The 19,865-nt window shown below is 36.5% G+C and overlaps 1 protein-coding gene across 10 annotated transcripts in view; it reads right to left on the bottom strand.

Moving 5' to 3' along the window:
* The window catches only part of LOC306870873 (nuclear receptor corepressor 1-like), a 99,515-nt gene that overhangs the window by 65,154 nt on the left and 14,496 nt on the right, over positions 1–19,865 (bottom strand). For all 10 annotated transcript variants that reach the window (XM_079418344.1, XM_079418346.1, XM_079418351.1 and 7 more), the window contains exons 2-9: positions 13,042–13,249; positions 7,558–7,649; positions 6,928–7,129; positions 6,584–6,763; positions 4,765–4,878; positions 3,201–3,257; positions 3,054–3,106; positions 688–754 (exon numbers count right to left, since the gene is read on the bottom strand). In XM_079418344.1, coding sequence (XP_079274470.1) covers positions 688–754; positions 3,054–3,106; positions 3,201–3,257; positions 4,765–4,878; positions 6,584–6,763; positions 6,928–7,129; positions 7,558–7,649; positions 13,042–13,149 — 873 coding nt within the window. In that variant the 5' untranslated portion in view covers positions 13,150–13,249. The remainder of the gene's footprint in view (positions 1–687; positions 755–3,053; positions 3,107–3,200; positions 3,258–4,764; positions 4,879–6,583; positions 6,764–6,927; positions 7,130–7,557; positions 7,650–13,041; positions 13,250–19,865) is intronic.

The raw sequence follows: 19,865 nt of genomic DNA, 5'->3' as shown, positions 1-19,865 counted from the left end.
CACCACTCTGACTGTTCTTGGTCCAGCAGGTCTGACCGAAACGGTCTAGTAACAAGCAATTGCACTGAACTATACCTTCCTGAGAACAAAACTATTTATAAAAAAAAGAAAAGAAAACAACAATCATTATGCTTCCTTGCAGCTTAAGCAGCTTATTTTTAGCACCAGGGTTAAATAAAACATCACTGTTCAACAGTCCTGAACCACAAAAGAAAAAGAAAGATGACAGACAGATAGACACACAGAGGGAATACTATAGGTCAGTCTTCTTAACCATGGACAATATAACAAATTATAAATCATTGGACTGATATGCAAATGAGGGCATGTCCAATAAGCTATAGAGGTCAACACGGAACTCCAAATGCCAATGAAATTTCTCTGATCACTGTTCCCACAACATATCATTATTATCTGTTACTTATTTGTTTTTGTTTTTTTTAATTAGTCATAAAGTAACATCTCAATACAGCCTAATAAATATTTGTCCCACACATTCACTTAACTTCTCTACTGTAAATACAAACTAAACGTGATCATAAAGTGATCCCAAATTATCCTACAATTTTTCCACAAATATTCTAGTTTCTCTGTTACTTCAATCACCTCACCTGATGGAGGAGCACTTCCTCAACATGCGCTCAAACTCATGCATTCAATGACAGCACAGAAAAGAGAGACACTCACCCTCTGTTTGCGTGCATGGTTCCTCCTCTTGAAAAACAGAATCAATTTCTTCCTCATCATCTGATTCCTGCAGCAATAAAAACCAGTGTGTTTACATTCCCTCTCATAAAAGGAGCAAACATTGCACACTGAACAAGATTTCTCTGCTGATACATAACCTGCCCACAGACAAGCACGGTGAATACAGCCCATCATTGAGCCCTGCCAACTCCACCAGTCTCTGCTTTCAAAAAATGCCTCAAGATACAATTCCATGAGCCCTTGACTCAAGTTGTTCATGTGCTTACTTTCTTACTCTTACTTTAAAAACCTTCTCTACCCTCGCTTTTCTTGCTTTGGATAAAAACACCTGAAAAATGAATGAATATTAATGACTCTTACTCCAGGTTTGATTTCATGTTATAACATTCAAAGTAATTTAATGCCTTCACATATTTTGTGGGTCACTGATATAGGCGGTGCACAATGCAGTTTATTTTTGATATCTACCTTTTAAAAGCTTGGGGTCAGTAAAATTTTTAAATGTTTCTGAAAGAAGTCTCTTATTGTCATTAAAAATATAGAAAAACAAATTAAACTTGTCAAACAGTACAATTTCAAAATAGCTATTTTTATATATAAATGTTATTTATTTCTGTGATGGCAAAGCGGAGTTTTCAGCAGCCATTCCTTAAGTCTTCAGTGTCATGTGATCCTTCAGAAGTCATTCTAATATGATGAATTGGTGCTCAAGAAACTTCTATTAATAGAAATCTTTTGTAAAAATATACATTTAGCCACTTTAAATCTTTTGCAAGATTATAAATCTCTTTAGCCACTTTTGATAAAAATGATGCATCCTTGCTTAATAATATTCATTTAATTAAATATAATTAACTAAAAAGCCAATCTTACTGAGCCAAACATTTTTTAAAGGTAGTCTATGATAGTACTGTTTTCTTCTGATTCATGGTAACTGAGGGTTTTCCTCCTCACAAACACACCCCCTCTCCTATGCATGAAAGACTGTCTGAGTCGACCGGATGCAACACACAGACTGACTGACCTTGACCTGTCTACACACACACAGCAGTTTCACTTTAACCCACTGATGATTAGCTGGCGAGTTATTATTTGCCTCATTTAAATGACTCAGCACACACCATGCCACATCAACTGTCTGTTGGCTGCTTGAAAGTTTATGACAGAAAGTATATTCTTTCCCTCTATCCTTCTCTCCCTCCCTTACTAGCTTGTACTTATTTGAACAATGACTGAGACTTGGTGTTACAAGCACTTCCTCTGTCTAATTGCCTCTTTAAGATGAATCGCTTTTTGTATTCCCCAATTGTAAGTCGCTTTGGATAAAAGTGTCTGCCAAATGACTAAATGTAAATGTGACAGCCAAGATGATGTGGGTGAGAAATGAAAGCTCACATACAAGCACCTCAAGGTTCATGCTGCTTTAAAAAAAAAAAAAAAAAAATGAAAACAAGTCATGTCCCACTTACTTAGAGTTTGCACCAGCCTCCAAAAAAATTCTGGCTTATATTCAAAACTCCAAGGGAGTCTGCATTGTGTTTAACTTTTACCATACATATCAGAGCAATTTCACTGCTCTTGACAATGACCATTATATTTTAAATAAAAACTACATTTTGATGGTGTTAATATCAAGTACACTAATATCAGAAATAATTCAGCATCAGTCTGGTTGATGCATTAAACATAGAAGGTGGCAGTCTTACACTTTAATGCTGGTTGCCACCTGTCATAAAAAGAAAAAAGACGATCACATTGCAGTGTGTGGCTATTACTAAAAGCATTATTAATTTAAATCAACATTTTTAAAGATATCATTTTTTTCATACAACAATCACATAATGAAATTATAATATCATGACGGCTCTAAATGGGACCCACAAATAGTAGGTAATACTAATAATAATAATTAAATTACACTTATTTAAGTTCTAGGCACTCACTGCGCTTTATATTGTCAGGGGGTATACAAGATATTAAAATTACGGCTGATACTGGTAAGTCAATCATCTGAATTTGTTATTTTGTCTAAATAAATTAAAAGTATAGATTGCATTTAAAAGTGTAATTACATTAGTACTGTTTTTAGAAACAGCAAAGGCTTCCTTTAACAGAAAAAAACCACTTCCAATAATGGCTAATAACCAATAATGATTTATTGTGGATCCCTAGAAAAAACTATTTTGGAGTCACATGATCACGAATAATCAACACAAAACTAAATTTATAGTCTCTAGATGATCATCTAATCATCTAGTCTAGTCCATTGCCCACACATCTGCTTTGTCCAGTCAAAGTCACTATTAGAATTAATTACTGTTAGCTTACAGCGAGCAGATACTCACGTCTTAATGTTGTCATGGTAGACTTTAGTATCAGAGGGCTGGTTGTATAGAGGCTGTGGAGAGACAGAGGAAACGGCTGCAGATTAGCTAGAAGAGCAAATTCGCACAAATCTATTGCATCAGAAAAGAATTTCACACAGCACTCACCAGCTCCACTTTAGGCCCCAACCCCTCCAGTATCTTATGGGCTTCTTCTGCCTTTTTCTGTGACACGGCAGAGACAGAATTTTGGTAAAGAAGACAGATGTATGTCCTTGTGGTTAGACAGCCTGCCAATACACCACACTAAACGAACAAACTGTTCTCTCATTTGTTGACTTTTAGCTTTGATACAGACAGAATCTGTGAGGCTTTGTGCGTTTCAGCAGCAGAAACACAAATTGTTTAAGCTGACAGACAATTTATCACTTGTTTGGAAAACATTTTCTCCCCCAGGGTGAAAGGAAGTAAAAATAAACATGGCAAAAAAAAAATTCACCATTTCCTGAGCTGCAATGTTCTTCTGCCTGGGAAACGCCTCCATTACACAATCCCACAATTCTTTACACTCAAATCTAAAATCTGTTTTTGTAACAGCTGCAAGAATATACCAAATATGCGTTGTCTGTGTGTGCAACTGCGTCTTGATGGAAGCAGGAAGTTCAGTGATGTTTCAAGACCAGGGTGCTATAGTTTTGCCTCACTTTCTCCATCTGTACATCAGTACTTCTTTCTCTCTCACCCGCTTTACCTCTAGCTCTCATCTGTTACTCTGTTCAATATATATTCCTTCCAAAACAAGCAAACAAAAACCACCTAATGCACATAATCACTAAATTTAAATGTCCTGAGAACACACACAGACAATTAAAATTTTAGCAAAGAATAAACAGTGAAATCACATTTGTGAGACATAAGGTCTTGGCCGATCAGATGACAATAAACAGGCAGAAATACAAAAAGCTTTCAGCATATCAAGAGGTAGCAAAAGACACAATTATGAAAATTATGCAAGACCATTCTTTATATTTTAAAGGTGACATCAGATTAAACTATCTTTTTTACATTTAGTTGGGTTTCTGGTATGTCTGCCAGCTCCGAAAAGCTGAAAGAAAACATGCATCCAGTTTTTTATAGGCTGCCTGAGTCTGAAACTGTGTCATCCAAGAGCTGTTTCAATTTGCAGCCAGTTTCTAAGTAGATAGCTACCTATTTGAATAAGACCACCTCTGGGCCATATATGGAGTCCTAGACAGCGATTCATATGCCTTGTGTCAACGCCCCATGGCAGAGAGGGGGTGAGGTAAGCAGTATCTCATTATCATTTAAAGAGATATGCACCAAAACAGGTCTCTGTGAGCAGAGCTGTATTTGACAAAGTAAAAAGGGTGTTTTACATGACCATTGAGAATTTTAACCAAAGTATGTCACAGACATTTCATGAAGACCCTAAAGAATCACACAAACTTGTGGAAAATGGGCATTCGAAGCCATATGCCCTTAGATAGTCATATCACACTCTGTCAACAACAAAATGCCCCCCCCACCCCAGCTGAGTTCAATTAGTCACTAATTATTTTCTCCTAGAGGTGTTCAAAGACTCTCAGGAAAGCATTTGCTCACTGTGAATAGTCTTAATACTTTAACAACAATTGAACATGATCTGTAAAGAACACACTCTGCTAGGTTTCTGAGTGTGAGAGAAAGACATCAAGCGTTAATGTGTTCATACCCGGTTTTCATCATAAATGATCTGGACGATGCTGCGATGTTTGTGTTCCACAGGGGGTGGCGTCACTGGCTTTTCTGGCTCTACTGGCTTTGCTGCCTCCTCCTCCAGTTGTTGCTAAGACACAACAAATATGACAATTTACCTTAAACCTGAAGTCTAAAACAAAACACGGGCACATACAATAATAATAATAATACAAATAATAATGAACATTTTCTGAACATGAAATCATGAAGAATTCACTTATTTTGATTGCTTACAAGTAGTGCTGTCAAATGATTAATGCGTCCATGATTAATCGCATCCAAAATAAGTTCTTATTTACATAATATCTGTGTGTACTATAGGGCTGTGCGATATATCGAACGTGATGATCATGCGCATCTCGTCAGTAAAGCTGGTTCCGTGATTAGCGGTAAATCTCCATCACCTGCTTTCAAATGGAGCGGCATTTAATACACAGAGCCGTAGTTCTCTGACAAGCTACACAATATACGTTTGTTATTGAAGGCAATTGATCTGTGATAATGAACGCGATATTGCGTAGCTTGTCAGTGATCTACGGCTCTGTACCGGCTTTACTGACGAGATGCGCATGATCATAGTGTTCGATATATCGCCCAGCCCTAGTGTACGGTATTTATTATGCATATATAAATACACACACATATAGTATATATTTTGAAAATATTTACATGTATATATTTATATTCATATAATTTATATACAAATCTTTAATATAGAAATGTAAAATTTTTCTTAAATGTGTGTGTATTTATATATACATAATAAATGTACACAGTACACACACACATACTATGTAAACAAAAATGTATTTTGGATGCGATTAATCGTTTGAGAGCACTACTTACAAGTTAACTCAAAACACATTGCTTTGAAAAGTAAAACAGACCTTTTTTAAATCACACAAATTGAAGCATCATTCATGTCTTTAGCAAAAATGATGTGGGATGGTAGTTAAAATTGGGAGCAATAATTACAGCGATACTTGCCTAAGCAAGCACCACTAATCAAAGGGATGAATGAATACAACAGACACAAAAAAACATTCTCACAGATATCAAAGTGATGTGTAATATTACATTCATATACGGTCTCAACAAATTTCCTGTGACCCCCTTTCTAAAACTGCAGTGCATAATTAAAGTTCTGCTGAAGTGAGATGTTTTTCAGACTATACAGGAGAAAACAAACAGGTAAAAGACAAAGATCTTTTAAAGACAATAAAGATAGTGGTATACAATGCATGATAACAGTTTGTTGTTCTTCTGTCATGTTTTCACCATCGGGCCAGAACAGAAGGGAAAGTACCTTCAACCTGTATGCGAGTATCTCTACAATCAGATAGTTATGAAAAAGAAGATAGTAGACAGAGTGAGGAATGAAAGTGTACACTTGCTGCTTATGATGCAACCCTGAAGGATTTGGCATCGCCATCAAAGAGCAAGAACAGTTGGCAAAGAAAGGTAGTTGTGACAAACTTCTTTCAGAAGGGCAACATTTCCCACAAGGCTTTTTGATAAATACAGAACAAAAACCCAATCTGCTTCTAGCTGTGAGCACCAGAGCAAGGGAGCTTTCCTGTGACATGGGGCTGAAACCTGGATGTGCGGGCAAAGCTGTTTTGGCTGTAATTTAAACATAAATCTTGTCATCACACAACTAGCGACTAAACCTGCCATAAGCTCTTTATTTACAAAATGAACAATAGCATAGAGCTTAAAACAAGTAGTTCCTGAGCTGTAGCAGTGTTTAGGTCGCTCTCTCTCATGCATCTGTGTTTAGTCAGGCTACATACCTGTTTCTTTTTCAGTTTGAAAATCTGCTGCTCGACCTTGGCAATCTCACGGTCAACGCGGTCCATGCTCTGAATCAACTCCTCCTTGGAGAGCTTGGAGGGCGATGAGTCTGCATCCTCACCCACCTGTGGAACTCCACCTGGGGAAGAGGCCTCCACCTTCACACTAAACTGGGTTTCCTGTCCCAGAAAACGAGGGAAAAAAGAGAGAGCACAAGAATAAGTACAAGCCTTCAAACAACCCTAAAAATAAAGCAAATACCGGTTTGCATTATGGAATGAGGAAATATTTATATCTCTTACATCCACACACATACACACACACACACACACACATTTATTACCTTCTTGCCCTCTCCAGTGGTCCTGATGCTGTCCTGTAAGGTCTGTGGAGGGGGCAATACGATGCCGGTGGGCTGAGCTCTTGGAAAGTGTGTTTCAGATACATTCTCCATGCGGGGACGCTTGGCCTCGAGAGTCTCCTGCTCCTGCTGAGTTAGGACTGCATGAAACTGTTGCTCATAACCATGTCTCCGGTCCGGTGGCCTGCAGGAATTGGAAGAGATCCTTATAATTATAATTATTATGCTTCAAAAACCTCAGGACCAAGCAATATTACTGAAAATATCACAAAATCATTTCAGTTGTTAAATAAATTAAAATACAATTAAATTGTTCTCAAAACAATTATTTGTGAATCGCAACATAATGCACTTCCAATCACATATTGTCATCCAAGAATTTCTCTGGGATTTGGAATTATTTGCATATTAAACAACAAAAAACTCTCAAACACACACAAAAACTCAAAAATTTTAAAGCTCTAGAGTTTAAAAGAAAAAACACACTCATATTTAAGAAAGAAAATATGGTCATTTTCGCAATACGCTATCTTTAAATAGGGCAGAAATAATTAGAATCATTAACTAGAAGCATAGCATTATGTCTCAAGCGGGTGGGGGTGGTTGTCTCACCTCTCAGTCCCAGGGTGGAATTCGGATAGTAGTGAAGGTCTGCGGCGCTGCTGGTCCTGCAGAGGGGTACGGTAGTCAGGTACCGGGAAATCCTAAACAAACACAGACACACACATCAGATAGGAAACACTGGGCAAAACAAAATAACAGGGACCTCAAGGATGAGGGCACAGACGCTTTAAAGACATGTGGGCAAAAAGACAAATATTGTGTACGTGAGAAAGAACGAAAGGAATAAAGAGATAAAAAGAAAACAACACTGTGACAAGACAGCCTCCCCAGACAGTCAAGAACACATCAGCACAAGTGTGTTTTACGTTCTAGTAGAACATGGTGTTATAAAAGACGGACATAAAGCTGTAACACATTCAGTGCTATAGAAGAGATGACCATCAAACCTTCACTATTCCATTATAAAAACCACAGACACCAGCAAAGCAGGACCAAGAACAGCTTGGCAACCGAAGCTGCCATGCCAGTTATTTCTTGAAGCTGGTTTACTCTCAGACTAACGTTCAGTTTCAAAGAACCAGGCAAAAATGAGGGGAAAAATAAACATTCTTTAACAAAAGCAAACTAAAGAATTATTTCCATTATTAAATGTGGCCCCATCAATTAGTGGTTAACCGATATTGTTTCTTTTGACAGCCGATGCCGGTATTGGTATTAAATGTCCATTAGTCATTCAAAGATTTGTTTAAATGATATAACTGCATATTTGCTGAATGCTGTCGGCCTTTGTTACTAATAATATAAAAGCAATCGTTATAATACTTTTTGTATGCATATAATTCCTTTGTTTAACCGTTCTAACTGAGTATTAGACAGACTTCTATCCGTATAGAAAGAACCGTTTACGATGACGACAACGGAAAACGTGAGCACTGTGTGCTCAGGCGCTGCTGCTCTCAGCGCCGTCAAAATAAACGTTCCGCCTCGAACGCATTGGCCAAAAAGAAAAACGTATCGGCCGATGTCGATATTTGAAAAATGCCAAATATCTACCACTACCATCAAGTGTTATAGCACTCCTGCATCACAATTATTCAGTGCAAATTTTACATTCACAACTCACCAGTCACGGGTTCTAAGAACGACTAGTTGGTCTTAAGGAATCCCTGTTTAAATTGGGCTGGCTATGGTCATGTATACGGATATTGTCAATCATACACTTAATCAGATACATTTCTGAGAAATACACCACCATTCAAAAGTTTGGGTTTTGTTACATTTTTTAAACAAGTCTCTTACGCTCATCAAGACTGCATTTATTTGAACAAAAACGCAGTTAAAACAGTAATATTGTGAAATACTATTATAACTTATTAAAATTATAACATGCGTTTTTATTTTAATATTAATAATTTATTCCTTTGATTGCAAAGCTAAATTTTCAGCAGTCTCAAATGATGCTAAAAATGACGATTTGGTCCTCAAAATATCCATTTCTTATTATTATCAACATCAAACAGTTGCAATGCTTAATAATTTAATGGAAACCGTGTCACCTTTTATCAATTGAATGTATCCGTGTTGAATAAAATTATTATTATTTTAACTTTATAGACATTAAGCAAAGGCTTAGAAATGAGTAAAATGTCTTCATAGCAGTAGTGGTGGTGCTTAAAGTTGTACTGCTAAATAACATTTAACATAAGAGCAACCACAGCCATTTGTAACTTGTGGCTTTCGGCTTCCAGTTATTATAACAGCAAAAACAGTCCTTCATGCAGCTTGATAATGCAAACTGGTATTTGTTATATTATCTTAAAATATTGTTCTTAAACAATCCTTAAAGGTACACCAAGCGATTTTTGTCAAACGATATTGATATTTGAAAACACCAAAACAAACAAGCCCATTCCCCAACAGGACCTCGCCCCTATTGAATCAACCATGGGAATGACGATCGCAGAAACTATCAAAATTCATCACCAGAATAGTTACCGCGCGTACCGTGTTTGAGCAAGTCGCGCATGCGTATTGACTTGGTTTTGCACTGATCAGTTGTTGCACAAGGTGGCAACACTGGCCCCAGACGTCATTTCTCATTAGAAAAGCAAAACTAAAGAGACGGAACAACAAAATAGCTAAGACTGAAACAACAACAGACGCATACATTGACAAGGTTTCAGTTCAAGCACATCTTTGAAAAAATTAGCTAATAACTTCAAATGACTCTCAGATCAAGGTTGTCTGACTTATTCATGATTAACAATGTTGATTTTTAGGTCTGTTCAATTAATGAAAAACTCAATTTCCAAACAAGTTGTTTTGGTTAATTTAAGTTTTAGAGAGCTCTCATTTAGAAAAACATGCCCAGAGTTTCATGTTGTAAAATTAATAGAGGCACGGTTTTGTTTGGCGAAATGGTGACAACGCGATCACAGTTGTCTGAGTTGGCTATGGTGCAGCAGGATTACTGCAAGATCTGCTGGTATGAGGTCACCTCACTGAAATAGACAGACATAAGATTTCCTCTAGAAGCCACTCACACTTCATTACCAGCTGTGTTAGAGATGCTTCTAAACTGCTAACAACCCCAGAACAAACATGGCCATATCCATGTCTCCAAACAGGAAATGTGTAAATAATTGAGTAATGTGAATTAAAGAGAGAAAAAGCACAGAGAAGAGAGAGAACAGCAGGGTTTGTTTATTTCTGCTTCTCTACAGTGATAACCAAATTGATTTATAATGTTGAGGCCCAGCCATTTCTGGCCTCCTTTCATTTGAGACCGAAAGGGATGTTGAGGAAGAAGAAAAGAGAGAAAATAAGCATAGAGGGATGTACACACAGAGCGTCGCCAGCCATTCAATATTAATGAGAGCTGGCGATTTCCAGAGACATGGGCAGCAGAAATAGTTGGCAATGCATTCACTTTTATTCCAATTAGTAGTAACATGATGCAACCACTACTAACAGGAGTGAAGATACAGGAAAAAACTTGATCATTATCTCCCGAGAGACACTATTGTTGACTGTAAGAAAAGACAAAGGAAAAGCTCATGTAAGAATCACTGTTCTAAAGTTTACTGATGCCATGAACAGATCGTTCTGTCTACTAAATCAAGTCACCTCAAAACAATTTCACTGGCCAAAAAAGTAAAAATCTAATAAAATTGCTTAGAACGTCATCTTAAATTCATTAATGCGTTTTAATTTGGGCTGTGCTAGTTAGCATGACAACAGCAGTGGTGGAACACGGTGGTACAGCAAAACACATTTTGGCACATATTAATGTTTTTGACATAATTATTAGGACACTAGTGAAGTACAAAGCTTTGTTTACAAAAGAAATAATTGGTTAGCAGCCAAATGCTACATTGCGACCATGAAAACAGAATTCATGCAGAGAAATGTATGCGAGTGCATAAATTTGCGCCATATGCGGCTTTGTGTTCGGTTTTGCAGGCTGGTCACTCTAATTGTTACAGAAAGCATTGTTAGTCTGATTTTTTATTTTTTTTATTTGGTAAATGACAGTCTACTAGGGCTGTCCGGTATATTTACTTGTCAGTAAAGCCGGTTCCGTGATTAGCAGTGAATTTCCATCACCTGCTTTCAAATGGAGCGGCATTTAATAAACAGAGCCGTAGTTCACTCACTGGCGTTACTGACGAGATGTGCATGAATATCACGTTCGATATATCGCACAGCCCTACAGTCTACGCAAGTGATTTGTTGACAAATTAGATATTACTGGTCACACTGCACAGAGGCTATTTTATAGAAATATTTTCCCTCACAGGTTTCAGTCTTTATCTCTCATCAAATTTAATATGGTCACAGTTTGTGCTTGTTAGACAAGGTAAGACACATCAAGTGTATTTGTACAAAGCCCTGGACAAGATATTGATTTGTTCCCTCCGTTTAATTAAATTGTAGCCATTTAGTTGTACCAATTCATTTCTTAGTTTTAATTTAACAAGGGAACAAATTTAAGAAACGTGGCAATGAATTAAATACATTGTAGGAATGAATTTACAAGTTCTGGGAACAAATTATTAAATGTCTATTTTTTCTGCATATCACGTGCAGCTGCATATCTCTGTGATGTTGCGCATTAACATGCTGGTAATTCAGATTAATTTTCCCCAGCAGCGCAACTTTCAGTATAAATGTCCACCTTGTGCAGAAGATATAATTCACTTTTCTGACCATTTACAAAGTGTCAATTGCTTTGGAATATAAGAAGAAAATATGAAGATAAGGACAAGAAATGGGCTCTGTCCTGCCTGTGTCCACCAACCCTCTCAAAGCACAGAGCGGGATATATGATGAAACATTAATCTTTGTGGGGAAACATAATTATACATTTTTTTAAGCTTTTATTTGGACAAGACAGCGTGTAGTAGACAGGAAAGCATTGGGTGAAGAGAGAGGGCCACGAGCCGGGATTCAAACTCGGGTCGCCGTGAGCACGGTTGTGCTGTATGTCAGCGCACTAACCACAAGGCTATTGGCGCCGACGATACTAATACATACTAATTTTTTAATGCTTTCCATGTTTTTATACATTTTAATGCAGTTTAAAAATTTGAATATCATTAAAAGCCTAATTTGTATATTGTGAATACATTGTATGGATACAATCATGTAGTGCATTACAATCCAAACTTTAGGTTTGCACCAAATTCTAGTTTAGCCTATCCCTTTGCATAAATATTTAATTTTATAATTTTTAAGAATAAAAATTGTTACATTAAGTAACATGTTATTGTCTCATAAGGCATTACAAACAGCTATTCTGTGGGGTCTGAATCAGATTCAACTCAACAGGTGGACTGAACTGCTCATGACACCATTAATGCATCCCATTTGAGGTCATATTTTCAAAGGTCGTGGGCCCATTAATAACTTGAGATCATTGAGCAGTAGAAATGCTTACTACAAATAATAATACATCAACTCTAGTTCTAATAAAACTTCTGTACGTGTGAGCGCCCCATGACACAGCACTCGCTATACAGAGGTGAACAATTAAGTGGGTTGGTCTGGCTGTTAGAAGAAAGGAGTTAAGCTGTGTCAAGTAACTAACCTTTTTGTCACATACATCTCAATTTTAGAGGAAATCAGAGATGAGGAAGAGACAGTAGGATATCTGCATGTCTAAAACTAATGTGGGTTTAAAACATGGGTTGTTGGTATTAACATCCCCCAGGTATTGACAATTCAGGGTAAACAGAGGATGTTATGCCCTTTTCCTGTTTATAAACGTTACAAAAAACAACTATGGATATGTAATATGTATCTAAGGATATGTAATGGCTGCTTGCAGCAGTAGTTAGGACTGCTCTGTTACAAAGAATAGGTGGTTCAAGTCTAGTGGTTCAGGACCTGTGCTGTACACACAAAATTAACTAATTAAGTTCAAAATTAATTAAGTTCAAAGTGTGACTGACACAGGAACAGCAAAGTCACTGTTCTAGTTGTATTGGCCGTGTAATGTTTGGTGCAGGTAGGGGTGTGTATGGTACTGACCGATGGGTGGCGTGTGGAGCTGAAAGTGTACTGCACTGAGTGAGGTGGGTAACGGCTCTGCTCGCTGCTGAAGGACCCCTGGCTGGGGGTAAAGCCTGAACTAGACATGCTGCAGCTGTCTGGTGGGGTGCTGGAGGCTCAGACGAGGCCTGGAGCACTGCTACTCAATCACGGGCGCAATGTCGGCATGATTGTGCTGCTAAACCACCTGAGAAAGAGAGAGAGAAAGAGAAGGAAACATCAGAACATTTCAAGAGTCAAACATTCTGAAGGAGACTTGGGTACAAACTCTTTCCATGCCCAAGCAAGTATTTAGCAAGTCTCAGATCAAAACGTGCGACCGATTGGCAGCCATTTCTATTGACGAAACATTCTTTGTTTCACAGAATTGCTATAGAAATGTTCTGCTTGGTTTTCCAGAAAAAGTTCTGGCTTCCTAAAACTAACAAAAGACAGTTTGATTCTTATCAAGCCCATGAGATTTATAAAGATGTTAATATTTCGACACAACGCACATCAAAGAAAAGGACTGCATCATGTGGCATTTGTCTTTGCAAGAATGACTCAATGCTCAATGACTTTGCCTTTCTGCTGTTTTGTTTTTAATGATTTTTAGGCTAAAAAAAGAAAAACTTCACTTACTTCACAACTCATGGAACCTGTCATCACCATACCAAAGTTCAGTACTCAATAACAATTAGGGATGCAACGATACCTTTTTTTTGTGCTGTCAAACGATTAATCGCATCCAAAATAAAAGTTTTTGTTTACATAATGTGTGTGTGTGCGTGTGTACTGTGTACATTTATTATGTATATATAAATAACACGCATACAGAATATATTTTGAAAATTTTTACATGTATATATTTATATACATATAATTTATATTATATATAAATATTTAAAATATAAACAATATATTTTTCTTAAATATATACATGCATGTGTGTGTATTTATATATACATAATAAATATACACCGTACACACACAAATATTATGTAAACAAAAACCTTTATTTTGGATGCGATTAATCGCGATTAATCGTTTGACAGCACAACTTTTTTTCAGATCAGATCCGATCCAGAAAATTCTGAGTATCAACCGATTCCGATCACAGTTTTTTTTTTTTTTTATCATTGTAGAATTTCTATACCTCTGTGTGTTGATTTAATTGTCATTCTTTTGTGTGTTAAACACAATCTACTAAATATAGGCAACTTCATTTTAATTAAAAATAAAATAAAAAATATAATCTATGACAAAAATACTATTATAAACTAGGTTAGGTGATAATTTAACAGCAAAATTATTTAGTAGGGAACATAAAAGTGAACAAGTATAGGACTAAATCTGGTAAAATGTTACACATTGCTCTTTGTGTTGTTGTAATGTAAAATACATTAATGAAAACAAGTAAATGTATTATATATAAATATAAACCATAAAATTAAAAAGACATTTCTTTTAAATGGAGTCCTATCTATCGTATGTTGCTGCCTACATTACTGTGATGTACATTAGATTATTAATAGCCTTTCTTTTTCGGTCCTATCATAGGACAGGACAAGAAACGCTATAAATAATCTTTCATTGCGCAAAAGTATTACAATAAGAAAAGCTCCAATACAGAGCAGCGCAAAGCGCTTATGCACATTCCGAGCACAGAATGATGCGCTTGAAGCAGCACGGAGTCACAGCGTGCAGCGCTCCCCATAAAGAAGTTCACAGCACAAAGGAAAGAGATATTGATGCGTAGTTTATTAAATCTGTGCGATAGTTTGAGCCTTCTCTTTCAACAGTTTGAGAGCACTTGAAGAGAGTTTCACCGTTTTGACTGTAGTAAACGAACATGGCATGCAGTTTGAATGCTGAATGGACTTTGATTTTATGGTGCTTTATAATGTTTTTGTGCTTTCGTGGGGCTTAACAATAACACAATAGCATGCGCACAATATCGGGTTTGGATCTGTCTCGTCTAACCGATACCCGATCCGACAGTAAATGCCAGTATCGGAGCCGATACAGAGTACCAGATCGATGCATCCCTAGTAACAATAGCAGTGAAATTTCACAGCAATATTTAATAGCAATTACTTAACACACTAATTTAATTATTTATTAATATTAAGTACTCTAATTTTAATATTATAAAGCTCATGTCATTTCAAACCTCTATGACTGACTTTCTTCTGTGGAATACATAAGATGATTTTTGGGAGAACAGTTTTTGACTTGCACTGTATGGACATTTCTCAAAATATCTTCTTTTATGGTCCACAGAAGAACGAAAGTCATACAGATTTGAGAGCAAGTAGCATTTTCGTCTTTTAATGAACCTTTAAATATTAGGGGTGCTCCGATCAGGCTTTTTGAAGCCGATCACCGATTGCCGATCACAGAAAGCAGTATCTGCCGATCCGATCACTGATACCGATCTGTTTAAAGCCATCTTTTTATCATGTAGAATTATTTATAGTGATACTCCAAATCAGTATTTTTAGACATTTATTCAGTGCCTGAATTTCATTTTTGAAAGTGGAGGGAATTTCCCTCTTAGGTGACTCTTGTGAGATGATTTTTTAATGTGAGGGGTGGAGGGGGCATTTTTTTGAAATTTTTCAAAACTATACCTTTATCTCAACTAAATGTTTGATCATCCAGTGCATTTTTACAATTGTGTAATTATTGCAGAAAATCTTACACACAGCACAAGCCTGATTTCACACAGGAGTCCACTACTGATTCATCGGTTTACCACAAATCTACTACTCTGTTTACTATTGATCTATCTTTTTACCACATTTATCCATTATTTTGATTTCAAATCCAAACATTGTTACTTCAAAATACTTTTTACTTTTGCATTTAGGCTACTTATAGATTTATATATTAAGTTGCTCAAGCAAGTGGCAAAACATTAAAACTACTTTTCTTATGTTATCACAAACATTCTAAATTAACTTAAGAAAATTCAGCAGAGCTGACTGTTTCTGCTAGTAATTTGCATTTAAATCTTAATTGCAAGCAATCCTGTGGTTTATAAAGAACTTTGCTTTCCATACCTCCATGAGTGCCATCTATTATTGCCTTGTTCATCTAAAAGTGCTTTTTTCCTTTAAACCTTGCCAAAAAGCCACATGTGATGACTCTGAAACACAGTAGACTTTAATTATATGCATTTTTAGTGTAATTACTACATTTTCATGTCAATCCATGTTCATATTTACCGCAAACAATGTGCTGTTACTTTAATTCAGTGCGTGCAGTACAGCAAAGTACAGCAGACACACCGCTCCTGAACGCACTGCCGGACCGCAACCGCATGCAGTGTGAACGCTCTGATCCGTTAAGATGATGAGCGTGGAAAAAATGCACCATACGCACTGCAATCGGAGTAATGTGAATCTGGCATTATGTATGTGCGCTGCGAGTGTGCATGAGCGCACGGTCTCAGGACCGCTGATGGCCAAATGAGTACACTAAGCAGAATTGTATTGTTGTGCCCCCTCCCCCAAATATTATGGAAGTTAAAAAAAACAAAAAAAAAAAAAAACAAAAAAACAATAGAACTTTAATAAAATATAAAAAGTATATAAGTAAATAAATAAATTGTAATTAAATTGTATTATTTACAAATTACAATTTTAGCTCTTGACAGTTACTTATGGCTATTATTAATACAGTTGTCTGATTGATTTTATAGTCGCAAGCATTCAGAAATCACACAAAAGAAAATTGAGCACTTTTACTGCGATAAAACCATTGTTAATTTTTGGAAGGGTTGTGATGTCCACGTTTTGAAGATAGAGACTATAGCATTTCTATTGCAAAAAGGTGGCCAAAAATGAAAGATTAAGTGGATATTTGAATTAGCCTAAATGTCTGGTCAATATTAAATGACTTGATCGTTCTGTAATGTATTACCAGGCCTTTGGCCCCCTTTACAGGCATTTGTAACAATATGTAATGTAAATATCTACGTTGTTTATTTTGTATTACATTATGTAGCCGATTTTAACAGTGATTTTCAACGAAACCATATAATTATTAATTAACCAATCATTATTGCCTCATTGTTTTATATAATGCAATTAAGTCATTTTAAAGGTTGTTGTTGGCTTAGTTCTGTTTTTATAACCACAAAAAATATTATCTTAATACTTCTTTGTAAAATATTATTTGAAGTAACAACAAAACCATGGTTAATTTGTGGTTACCACCCATGGGTACAAGAACCATTTTGGTTTTATTCGTAGTAAAACCATGGCTAGTTTTCGTAAGGGAACATGGAAAGTCAGAGAGAATATTATGTGTTGTTGGTGGTTAAATTTTTACCGACATTAAAACACGTTAAAACACAACAGCCAAAAAAGTTTCACAGGATTATGAATGTAAGCTACCTAAAAGTGATGCACGGGCTTCATCTTTTTTTTCTTTTTCTTTTGTCGGCGCCGGATTACTGATGTCTGTTCACAGGCATAGCTGTCCATCAATTATGATCATTTGCTTTCAGCCGCAAACATGAGGCACGAGCGGTCACAGGCGCGGATGCGTGTGTCACGTGTGATTAGCCTACTGCATACTGCATCTGCGTTCAACGTAAAACGTATTTTTTATAATTATATGTGTTAATGTTTAGATTTTTATTTATGTATATGTTAATTTTAATACTAATATAGAACGAAAGTGTTTCGCCAATCAAACATCCCAAAGCGATTATCGGCCGATAATGATCGGTACCTGATCAATCGGAGCACCCCTATTCAGGTCTTGCAAAATTTCTAAATCCCTGGTAGCCCTTCGGGCAGGTACTCTTCAGATTTTGGTAGCCCAAAAATTTAACTAGTCCCCCCCAAAAAATTAAAAAAATTAAAAAATTAAATAGAAAATCAGATAGGAGTCTAATCGTCAATAAAAATATTTTCAATACACATATCAACAAATATGAAGGAAGGAATTTGATTTCACTATTTACAAGGTATCTGCAGATTTATGACCCATTTTAAGAGCTGCACAAGTAAAATGAACAGTATGAGCAGGGTTGGACAATGTCTATGGTAACATACAGTATTAAGCCATAAAATTACATGATTTAGATACAGGCTTTCACAAAAACTAAAATCTTATACATTTCAGCCTTAAACCATTTTTATGAAAAGGGATAAATCAAGCATATCAATTATTATATTAATTTAAAACTAATAAATATTACTGGTCTAATTGTTTAGATTTTTAGAAGGCACGTTAACTTCTTTCTCATTTACTACTCTATGTGTTTGCTGCTTAAAAACAATGGTCGATATTTGCATTGATCTGACGAGGTGGCGCTTTAAGAGCGGCTTAATATAGCGGTTTCCAGTACACAATGCAGCACTGTCCGCGCTCATAAACGCTGCTTTATCAGGCATTAAAGGTAATATGGTTTCTGAAGGTTTCTGAAGACAGTCGGTTCCCTTCAGATACATTCACATAAAGACATCCGTGCCGTGTTTTGATTTGAAATGTGCAGCGCTCATATTTATTCAATGACATCATTGCCTTTTGAAGTTTAATCAAAGACTATAGATTAAACTAGGTTTAATCCAGCCGTATCGCCATTCTTGTCTTTCCGTCCCCAACTGTAAGACCTCCTGAAATCATAATTAAGACATTTCTTATACCATTTAACGTATTTAAAACTTTTTATGGCCTTAAGTTTGGTACAACTAAATTGAAGAGTTTTTAAAGACCCGCAGGAGCCCTGTATTTTAAGGTAGCCCGTCGGGCAGGGCAGTGGTACATTTTGGTAGCCCGACTGGAAAACACAATAGCCCCGGGACGTTGGGCTAGCGATTTTGAGAGCCCTGCTATTAAATATTAATGAAAACATTAAAAAAAATTGTCATCTACACTCTAAAAATGCTGGGTTAAATACAACCCAGTGCTGGGTAAATATTAGACAGAACATATGCCGGGTTGTTTTCAACCAATAATTGGGTTAAATATTTAACCCAACCTTCTGGGCAGTAAACCAACTGCTGGGTAAAAAAAACACCCTAATCGCTGGGTTCAAGCATATTTTACCCAACGCTGGATTGTATTTAACCCAGCATTTTTTAGAGTGTAGTTCTCAATTATTTCTCAAGTCAACACCTCTTCAAGACTTTTGCTAAGTAATTATTAGCTTAATATGAGAGTATATAATAGACTGAATGACACAGAAACAAAGGATGGTTAATTTTCATGCTTTTTCTGTTAAACCCTAAATGCAATCTAAGGGTAACATTGAAATGTTACCAGAATTTGCTGACTTAGTGCTGTTTCTCGATGTAATGTCTTGTGAAAGCACACCTGTTGACCGTATGCTCAGTGCCAGTCCTATCTGCAACTGGACAGCATCCACCTCTCCTGACACACGACACGTACCAGAAAAATGCAACAACAGAAGATGCTACAGTAAACCACTGAAGCCTTTGGAAGCACAAGCCACAAGTTTTCCATTTTCACAGAAAACCTGTAAATCCAATAACAGCTGGGCTATTCCAACTTCTGTTCCTCTATTCAAGGCAATGCATTAACATCAGATCAAACGCTGAACCATACACGTGCATATATTACCATTTCGTTTAACTATTAGCTGGAATGCATTTTTTTGTATATCCTCAAAATAAATATTTAGTGTTTCATGAAAACCTTTTCATATCAGGTCAAAAGGTCAAGAGCAGTTATTTGCTTTTCAGAGATCATGCGTCATGCTTCAATACACACTCAAGACCTCTGTTCCATCAACCAACACGTGAGTCTGTTTGCATATCCAAATCAGTAAGCAGAAATCTCCATGA

This window comes from Barbus barbus (assembly GCF_936440315.1).
Source record: "Barbus barbus genome assembly, chromosome: 6".
Taxonomy (NCBI): domain Eukaryota; kingdom Metazoa; phylum Chordata; class Actinopteri; order Cypriniformes; family Cyprinidae; genus Barbus; species Barbus barbus.
This window is presented reverse-complemented; position numbering and strand designations above follow the sequence as displayed.